General features: G+C 41.1%; 1 protein-coding gene across 1 annotated transcript; it reads right to left on the bottom strand.

Moving 5' to 3' along the window:
* Positions 1–4,169: 4,169 nt before the first annotated feature.
* Positions 4,170–9,795, bottom strand: LOC105895323 (transient receptor potential cation channel subfamily V member 1-like). The gene is made up of 14 exons (XM_031571285.1): positions 9,581–9,795; positions 9,172–9,317; positions 8,892–9,044; positions 8,677–8,814; positions 8,195–8,493; positions 7,905–8,081; positions 7,380–7,535; positions 7,058–7,128; positions 6,055–6,220; positions 5,872–5,938; positions 5,165–5,499; positions 4,883–5,004; positions 4,509–4,618; positions 4,170–4,267 (listed from the first exon to the last, which is right to left on the bottom strand). The coding sequence occupies exons 1-14, from the start codon at positions 9,793–9,795 to the stop codon at positions 4,170–4,172; spliced, it is 2,253 nt and encodes a 750-aa protein (XP_031427145.1).
* Between the last annotated feature and the right edge of the window lie 1,036 nt (positions 9,796–10,831).

The following is a 10,831-nucleotide window of genomic DNA, read 5'->3' as shown; positions in this document are numbered from 1 at the left end:
AATCCTGTTCTCTGTGGCATTTCTGACAAAAATAATTGGGAAATGAATAGGAAATGGTCCGCCACGGCCAAAAGTAAATTATTGCAACATTTCTAACATACAACTCAGAACTAAGAGAACACAGTCAGTAGTAGCCTAATCTATTAACAAGGTCATGGATTGATGGTTTAAGACCGGGACAATGAAAAGAAAATTAAATGAGAAAGCCTCTGACACAGACAAGGAGAAGGTGCAATGGCGAGATGGTTCAACAGCATTGGGCATCATCCCGCTGTGGAGTTGCATTCAAACAGCGTTTTTTTCTCCGCTGCGGAGACAGCAAGATGATAACTGTATTCTGTGTTGTGTTATGTTGGATAATGACAACTCTTAATTATGAAAAGTTGACTACTAGGATGGCTATATTAATGCCAGTCGGCTAGCCTACTGTTGGTAGTGAATTACTGCGGTGGTGTGGTCGGTATGCGCATCGTTATGTTTATTGGTGTTTAGTGATACATTGGCGTGTCTGAGTGTGTGATGGGAGTATGAGGCTGTGAGCGAACTATAGTTTGTAACATTACCAAGTCACGCATGGAGCAGGGTTCCAGATGCTTTGCCTAGCGCATTGTCATATCTATAACTAGCCTACCGGTATGTAAAAAAGGAGAGCCCACCCACGAAAATCATGTGCTGCTAACAATTGTCTGGCGCCAGGTCTGGGTAGGAGGCCTGTTGTTCCGGGGATATACTATTTAGTTAGATGGTCCACGAGTTTTTTTTTATTGGCTAAGTGGTCTTTGGTCTGAAAAAGTTTGAGAAACACTGATCTATATCATATCGTCTCCTCACATGATCAAATAAAGACTTGACATTGGACAACAGCATACAACTTACCCAGCAATCATCATTGCAAATCTGAATATGACAAAAATACCAAAGAAAATAAGATAGTATTCATTTCATTGAATCGTTTTTTAATAGTTTCTATAGTGTATGTAAGATAAGCATATCATTTTGTTATAGATTGCTACTATTTTTCCCACAAATAATACCTACCATGATGGATATAAGTTTGCCTTTTCAAGTGAATATATAGCGTTAGACACTCTCTCCATTGTAATGCAGCGTGTCTCCAAGACCCATTTGCCTACACCTGTTGCACCTGCTCCAAATTATGTGTCTTGCTAGTGAAAGCTGGGAGGTGGGAGATAAACAATCAACGACTTCTATCACACAAAGACGTCACGGAGTAGCTGGTCTGTGACCAAAAAACGTTGCTTCTGACGGTGAATTATTTTCAACACCCACAGCCGTCGGAGAAGTATAAATAAAAAACAGTACGTCCAAATCCGTTTCCCCGCCCATCCGTAAAGAGGACGGACACCGACGCAGAAGTATAATTCGACCTTTAGACGTAGAAAAGGATGTATCTCTACGTCTGGTTCTAGTTCGCGTAAGTACATTTCCTTGTGGCAATACTGGAGTACTGCAGGAATTCGGAACTCTCCGAGCGCCGACACGCAGTTTCATCATCATCGTCACTACCACCGTCACCATTAGGGCTAATGGTAAAAGGCCAAATGAATGTTTTCGCTCATTAAAATCAATTAAACAATTTGAATAATTCGACGAAATGCGCATGGACCAAGATGACCACCCTCCCATCCCAGCTGGCTGGAACACGCACATCACTGCGCTGAGAAGACGGGAGCGGATTCACCAACTATACCAACAGTATAAGAATAAATGCACACATGTTCATTTTCTTCAGAATGTTTTATTTAGGGACGCTTGTTCAAAGAACCCTCAATAGCGGACAGAGTTTGGCAACAACCTCACTAACAGACTCATTCAAGTCTCTTTGTGAATGAGAAGAGGAAGCTGGTGATGGCCGACGAGGCCCCGATGCTGGTGCAGCAGGTGCTGCTGCCGCAGATGCGGCTTCTGGTGCTGCTCGTGCCGCAGGTGCGGCCGCAGGTGCGGCCGCTGGTGCTTCGGAGACGTGTCTTCTACCATGCCACATACTTTGCTTTTGCCATTACGCCACCCGACAGGCTTTCGAACAATGTTTTGGCCCGCATCTGCTCTTCCATCAGCAGAACGTCGATTTCAGCCTCACTATAATTCTTCTTTTTACATGTTTCTTTCTTGCTTGCCTTTGTCAAAGAGAGTTTGTACATTGAGGATGCGTTCCGTTTGTGCATTGATAATATGCTAATTAGATTAAGTAGGGGCGTTTTGAGGGCGGAGATTCAGCTGCGCACAATTCCACGATCATTTGTGATTTATAAACGCAGGAATGGCGTACACATGTTTTTTTGGGCGTACGTTCGTTTTCTGTGAATAACACTTACGACCATTTCAGAAAACGTCTGAGATCAAATGTAGGATGGTTTCTACGCAACATTTTATAAATGAGGCCCATTGACAGGTAATGCTGTCTTAATGTTGACAGGTCAGATGGACATAACAAAGATATTTTCAGGTTATGTTGTCTGGGTAAAGGTCAAATTGCCAAAGACATCCCAAAAAATGTCAACGTAACCATTAAACATGACACAATTTACCAAAGGACACAATGACAATAGTCATAAACATTCATAAAGACTCCTTCATGTGGTTATGAAGGTGTCATGACAGGCTTTATGCACACCACTTCAAAGAAAGTGTTACCATTGTTTCAAATACATGCAATTCAGAAGTGGGCTGAGAAGACATCATGAATGACCCAAGGAAGATTATATGAATGGAATTAAAGTCATTTATTTATTGTGCTTATATTTATTCAGCCAGATGTCCATATTGCATTTGTTTTTTTTCTCATTTGGGTCTCGCATAAAAAGGGCATACACTGAAGTGTGTTCAGTTTGCGAAGCAAAAAGCTAGCGAGTTATAGTGTTTGTAGAGTGTATAATGTATAGTGACCATTTTTGACAGGTCTTTTTCATACGTGAATTTGTTAGCATAGCATCAGACACAGAAAATTAATAGGAGTGGTGATTGTCGGCAGAGATAACGCATGGCCTAGAGATACCGCATTGAAACCGGAAGTGGGTGATTTACTCCGTTTGATTGGCTAATAACAGGACCTTTACTTTTTCGTTGAGAAATTATGTTGATCGCCTGACATTTAAACGATCGGTTTTCTTTAAATTATTATTATTTTTGTGAAGTTATACGGCTCAATACTCAATTGACTTGTTAACCGAACTTTTACGAAGTCATACAACTAAACACTCAAGTGACTTGTTAACCGAACTTTTACGAAGCTATATGACCAAACACAAAGCTAGCACTGTTAATTCCAGGACGTCAGAGGCAATGTCGACATCTTACGTTTGACAGCGGGCTTACCAAACACCCTATAGTACAGAGCTAGGTCAATTAGCTCACGTCAAATACTGTAATTTAAGAAAACCAATACCCTAATTTTCTCCAAAAACCATCGATTGTGTGTGTGTGTCTGTGACAGTGCTAGCTTGAGCTAACCAACACACCTTGAGCTGGCCAAACACTATATAGCAGCTAGGTCAATTAGCTCGCCTAAGATACTGTAATTTAAGCTAACCAATTACCTAATTTCCCCCAAAACCCATCGATTGTGTGTGTTTGTGATGTGTAACATATATCCTTTATCAGTCATTCAAGTTATTTACCGCTAGCGATTGCACCGACACAAAGTGTAATTCATTTGCTAGCTAGCTAGGTAAATTAGCTCGCGTAAGATACTGTGAGTGCTAGCTTGAGCTAATCAACACACTATGCTACCTTGAGCTGGCCAAACACTGTAGCTAGCTAGGTCAATTAGCTCACCTAAGATACTGTAATTCAAGCTAACCAATTACCTCATTCCCCCCAAAACCCATCGATTGTGTGTGTTTGTGATGTGTAACATATATCCTTAATCAGTCATTCAAGTTATTTACGTTTATTTACCGCTAGCGATTACTCAACAATGTGACACAACATTAAAAGTCAGGCATCGACATGGTTCCTAAAGAATAAATCAAAGGTCCTTGTCCGTTTCTGTTCAGGACATGTGACAAGTTTTATCCAACCAGAAACCGGAGTAAAGTGACTACATCCGGTTTCAATGCGGTATCTCTAGGCCATCCGTTATCTCTGCCGACAGTGATCATGCATCTCTAGGTCAATATAAGATGGATGTATTGGAGATGCTGCCCTCTTCAGGCCTGGCCAGGTGACTGCAGACTCGTCTGGCCACGCTCAGAGTTGGAAGCACGACGAGTCAGACCCACTCTCCTCAGCAAGCTCCAGCCCTTTCCTGTGGGATTCATCAGCACAAGCTAAATGCCTAGCAGTGCCAATCATTTAAGCGCAGAGAAGCCAAGAAAGCTGTTTTTTGCAGTTCTGTTTTAAGTTTTAGGCCTTTTCTTACTTCTCATTCCACTCGAATACCCCCCACATGTTGGACTACGCCCCAAACTCCAATTTACAATCCTCAAAAACAGTATTTATTGATTTATGAATTTGTGTTTGGTTTCTGTATGTCTTCTGCGTCTTACCCTTCTCTGATGTGGGTGCAGGTGTTGACATCTTCATGGATTTGTGGCTCCCTGGATCCTCACAAATGGTGTCCCTGACTCCCACCTGGTTCCATGTCATTTCCTCAACTCTGACACAAAGTAGTGCACAATTAGTAGCACCAGCGTGTGAGCGTCATCAGAACATCATCTCCACACTGACTCTCTTGTACAGCCTAACCATTAGAGTTCAAATATTGTATACTTCCCTACGTGTGTCACATCAGCAAACTACTTCCACTACTACTGGACAAATTTACATTGTCATTCAAGAATACTGGCAGTAAGTACACTTCCTTTTACTGTTCTTAACCAAATAAAACATATTTTTACCATGTATCCAAATATGGTCTCACCTGAGGCACCATCGACACTCATCACCTGCGGAGCCACCTAGGTCTTTCTTCTCCCCACAACGCAGCCTCTTCCTGAGGCCCAGTGGTAGAATCCTCTCCATGTCCAAGATAGTAATGGCACGCTGTGAAGCATACAAACACACACAATCCAACAGCCACATGTACGTGATGAGTTTCATACATCCAACAATTCACAATTCTCATATTTCCTGGTAACTAAACCAAATACAATACAACAGAACTTTCCCCATCATGCTTTCTGTCTTTCCCTGTTTGGCATACCTGTAGTTTCCAAATGTTGGTGCTCTCCTCTGAGACACCTGCCACAGTGCTGCTCATGAGGGCGATGAGCATGTTGAGGAGCAGAATGTAGGTGAGGACGATGTAGGAGATGAGAAGCACATAGAACATCTCTGTGTAGCGGTACTGCTCAGTGAACTCCAGGTCCCCCATGCCTATGGTGAACTTGAACAGCTCCTGAGTAGTGAAGTGGAAGCTCTTGAAAGTTGGCTTCTCACTTTCATCAGAGTCACTATCAGGCCGAAGAGACGTTTGATTGCTGGACACTGAAGTTGTGTTATTGAGATCTTCTGGCTCATCCATCAGTGTGACCACAGCTGTGGGAAGCACAATAAAAGGTTGCAATGGACATCGATGTAGTGCTTAGTCGAGTCTAGTTTCATGCTGTATCATTATAGTATTCATATGAGACATTTTTTTGTAAATCTTCTAATGGATTTATTGATATGATATATACAATGGTATAATGCATTACACCTGTCCTCATGATCAGCTAAGCATTAACCTGGATGTCTAGTTGGAATAATAGATCATATCGATTGTTTGGGTTTGGGTGAATATTCTGGGGCTAAGTGGCTAACATATGCTAACCTTGTGCCTTTGTATCTGTTTTGCAATACTATTGAATATGTAACAATGTAAGGGTATAATGAGTGATCAACAGCACAGAATTGGTGTGGCCTTATTACCGGCTGAAAACCCTATGAGGAAGACAATGTAGACCAAAAGGAAGCGTAAGATATCACCAAGAAGTATCTGTCAGTGTCAGAGACAAAAGAGAAGAAGATGAGGTATAAACTCTTTGAAGAGGACACACTCAGTTGTAACAAAGGAAGACATCTTTGTTTTTGAGGTGTGTGTGGGACGGGAACCTTCTGTATCATGACGCTGTAGATGCCCATGTGTCTGGATCCCCTGCAGAAGTAGAGCAGGTTGATCCAGCTGAGGACGAGACTCAAAACCAAAAAGCACAAGTGTTCCTTCTGGCCACACCAGTAGAGCACAAAGGAGATGATGCAGAGCAGAGCCTGAAGGAAACTAGGGGGCAGAAGTATGACAGTAATTAAAACTAAATGGAGATGATTCATATTCTTTAACAGCTTTAGGCCTCTGGGGTGAAGACCAAATCGATTGGAGAAAAGGCTGGCAAATACACAATGTTGCAAAAGTGTGAAAAATCTTACAGAGGTTAGGAATGAATAATCTGGATGGCCAACAAAGCCTTTCAAACAATACACATATCCTTCTAAAAAAGAAGACCTGTCCTACATGCATCTTTCTTCTGATAGGCATCATAATTTGGGTAGGTATAGAGCTTGAGAGGCAATTTGAAAGAAAAAAGGAGCAAGCAGCCTCTCTCAGAAATAGAACGAAGACTTAAATGATTATTGCAGATTGTGTACACCGACGTATCTAGCTGAATCTATATCCCTTTACCCTGATAACATTTAACCACAACTGAGCTGAGAGCAATAGGTGGACAAAGCCAGCCTAATGCCTTGGCTTTCTGGAATAAAATGCTACAAATTATGTATGAGACAGTGTGGGTTTTGTCGATATCCTGTTAGTAACTTGATGCCATAAAGAATCCCAAATTTCTTCCACTATGCACTAGCAGCCACGATGTCATTGCACAGCTCATTTTGTTTATTTGTGTAGTGATGTATCTAAGTGGTCTAAAGGAACATTACATGTTTACATTACATGACATTATTAAGGATATTAATTTTGTTTACAAAATCATATTATTGACTTAATTTCAATGCTGATGTTGGACTGGAGTGATTTAACATAATTTCCAAAGTTACAAGGGATTTTTTAAATACATGTGTAATCGAGACAACTTACAGAGAAGTGTAGCGATGGGAAACTTACAAAATCAGTTCAAAGTATCCATCGATCAGCAAAGATTGCAAGTTCGGACGTTTCCTCCCGATATCTAGTAACTGAAAATATAGGTGTCTCAGTGCATTCCATCTAGAGGCTGCATGATTTTTTTGATGATAACAAGTCAAAAAGGATGAATACCTCTCTGAAGAAGAAATACACTGCCCCCCAAAATGATATCTGCTGTCCTGCAGCAAACAAGACTCTTGTTGCAGTGGACTTGGGGGGAAGAAATGCAGAATTTGATGATTGATTTGTTACAAGGGGAATATCCAAACAACATTGTGAAAGCCACAGAGACTCAACTCACCATTTTCCTGTTTCCAAAGTACGAAACGCTCGTGAAGATGCAGAGGTACAGACAATACATAACAAATCTGAAGAGAAAGATTCGATGTGCGAATCTGTTCCATTTCTCATCCAACAGTCTATTAAGTGGCTCCACTTGAAGCATTTCCAACCGATTCTAAAAACAGTGCATTGTTAATTAAAGCAGAGTTTGAACCTGGTTGAGAACTATCAATCTAACTACTAATAAGGCATGCTCAAACCTTACAAACACCAACAATAGCACAGATGGCACTGAGCCTGCTGACTAGGCAGCTAGTTGGAACAGCAGGTGTGTGTGTCTTTCACACGACCATATACTATGAAAATTAATCTGAAAATGATACCAGTACTAGTTGTTTGTAAAAATGCTTCAAAAGTGGCAAATTATTGCATACTGTCTCTTTAAATTGCTGTAATTAGTTGGCATTTCATAAGGCTTTAAAGATAAAGAGTTATGGTCTTTATCCATGATGGTCTCGACAAAGTTGAGTTTTTTTTTACTTACTGGGATTTCGCTGCCATAGACAACTATCTCCAGCACAGAGTTCTTCTCAAAAGAGTCCAGAGATCCCAGGTCATATAGTGAACCATAGACGGGCCCATAGGCCCACTCAGTGAACTTGCGGGAGAAGCGAATGCTCTCCTGCCCATGGAACTCTCGATGCATCATGTGTTCAAGCAACTATGGAGAAAAGGTCTTATTCATGGATTTCAATACAAGTTTAATGAATTATAGCCAGATGTTTGCATGTGGCATGAATACCTTTCAATGAAAGGCTAATCGCACAAAGTTACCTTTATCTTGCCTGTCTTGGCTGCGAGTTTAATTGGTGTGAGGCCCTGGTTGTTCTTGATTTCCTCCAGCTTGACTTTTGGGTGAAGCTGGGCAGCTTTGGTCAAGATGTGGTCATACATCTTAATAATAAAATCTGTGTTCTCAGAGCTGTTATCTCCGACCACAACCAGAGCATGGAGAACCATGTTGCCCTGTGAGTCTGTCTCGCGTACATCTACACTCTGGTACTGGTTTTCCAACAGGAAGTCAACTATCTCCCTCTGGTTGGTGCAGGCAGCCAGGGACAATGGTAGCTCTCCTGTGAAAAATAATGATTATTTAGATATTACTTATTTACTATTAGGTTTACCACTTACTCTGAGGTAACTTAGCCAGCTTTGTCACTAAACCATGTTCTTGGAATACTCCCCAGGAGACCAGCATTGATCAAATCAATAATTAGTACACAGACGGTCCACAGTATTTGCCTTTGGTATCTCACCAAAATAGAAGCAGGGTCCATCACGCAACTGAAAGAACTTCCCACAGGCCTTGGCATGGACATCAGCACCTTTCTCAACCAGAAGCTCAACAAAGTATTTACTCCTTCTCTCAATGGCTACGTGAAGGGCAGTCTGGCCTACAGGGGGGAGGGATGTTGTTCTTAGCGATTTTATCTGATGTGTCTTTAATGATTAAAGGCTGATGAAGGCTTACCAAAGTAGTAGCTGTCAGTATGAGCAACATTGATAAACTCCTGCAGGTCTCCCATTTTCTCAGCAATGTCCAGAAGGTATTTCACTGTTTCATTTTCCCCCTTTTTCAGGTTGAGTAGAGCCTTCACCAAGGGAGTTTTGCCATCCAAACGATCTGGCAGTAAGATAGAGGATGTAAGAGTAAATATGTAAGAATATGAATGTCCAATGCAGGCCCACACTTGTAGCAGTCATAAATGCATCGATATTCCCCATTTGTTGTGTGAACACATAGCGCTTACAGACAGAGTCAGAAAGCAATTTGCCATTTCTCTTCAGATACTCCTCTGTTTCCTGAAGCTGTGTGACATCTCTGGAAGACACAGCTTCAAACAGCCTCCGCCTCAAGCTCTCCTGGTTAGGGTCACCTTTATTCCTGTTCAAAAATCTGCCAAATGATGACATTTTAAGTAAAAATCTATCTGTTATGACAGCATTATGACATTGTTAGATTCAGAGAGGTGGGGGTGGGGGTGATTTCTGTATGCCTCTTTCTTTTCTCATGTTGCACTGGGGTGAGTGAAACAGGAAAATGCTTCTTCAAAGTATGATTTCCCTCACTGAATTCATAGTTTATCATTTATATCATTTATAACCTTAGAAACATTTCTCTAGGATTACCAAGGTAACAATTAGAATATAATGAGGTACCCCAAATTAATTCTAATCGTGGATTCTGGCTCCCCCAGGTCCTCAATGTACTTGGAGTCCATGGGCCCCTTGTCTTTCTCTGATCTGTCATTCTCCAGTGCAGAAACAACGAAATTCCTCTTCTTTTTGGCATTCGTCCTCTCTGTATCCTTTCTTCTCTCTTCAACGCTTCGGTCATCAATTTCCAGCTTAAAAGATTGAGGATTTATGGCCATAGTGTTTCGATTTATCTCTAGCTGCCTTAGTGAAGAATGAAAACATGTTCAAAATGCTCTTTAACAAAATATTATTGATTATTTGTCTAACTGACAACCCAGATGTATGTATGTATGTATTTCATCCATTACATATTTGTTCTCATATTCAAATTACATTTAAGATACATTGAGAGATACAGTATGCATGTACATATACATGTATAAACTATATATATGTATATACAGTTAACTGAAACAATGTATATAAAAACCACAGAATTAAAATGACTGTACTTACTAGAAAGCTGAACTTTTCTCCCTGTATTCTCCTTGGCTGCATAAAAGGGAGTGCCGTTCTGTGTGTGTGTGCGTGTGAGTGAGTGAGTGAGTGAGTGAGTGAGTGAGTGAGTGAGTGAGAGAGAGAGAGAGAGAGAGAGAGAGAGAGGATGGGCATTGTAAAAGCCATATCCAGTCTCTAGCCTCTCCAGCATGCATTTACTGCATTAAGATCTGATGGGAAATAGCTGATATATTACATTAGGAGCTGATGGGAAATATTTGGATATTACTCATCATATCGCAGTGAAAATGATTCAGCAATGATCACATACACACAGAGCAATCATGGTCATGGTTTTGACAGGAGGTTTACTGATTGTCAGTTCATAGTTGATAGATAAGAAGGTGAAGTGGACAATGGGGTATAAACATTTTGGGCATGGGCCCAAATTGAGAGTGGGAAAAAAACTACCCCCCAACAGTCAGAAAAGAGCTCCCAGATATTTCCTTTCTTGTAAGGGAGTGGGGTCATGTGGAACTGCACAACCAAGTTCTATATTGGAGACGCCAAGACAGCGACCATGTCCCATATCAGCTACCTGAAGAACTCAGAGCTGTTGTTCTGCAAAGCCTTCAGAATTATATGGGTCACCTAGATATTGAGTGTACCATAGAATCATAAAACACGGGATGAGATGTTAAAACTGTCCATTGTGCCAATAGATGGTATGCACTCACATGAGATTTACCGTGATGTTGACAGAGTGGCATGGGA

This window comes from Clupea harengus, chromosome 8 (assembly GCF_900700415.2).
Source record: "Clupea harengus chromosome 8, Ch_v2.0.2, whole genome shotgun sequence".
Classification (NCBI taxonomy): Eukaryota; Metazoa; Chordata; class Actinopteri; order Clupeiformes; family Clupeidae; genus Clupea; species Clupea harengus.
This window is presented reverse-complemented; position numbering and strand designations above follow the sequence as displayed.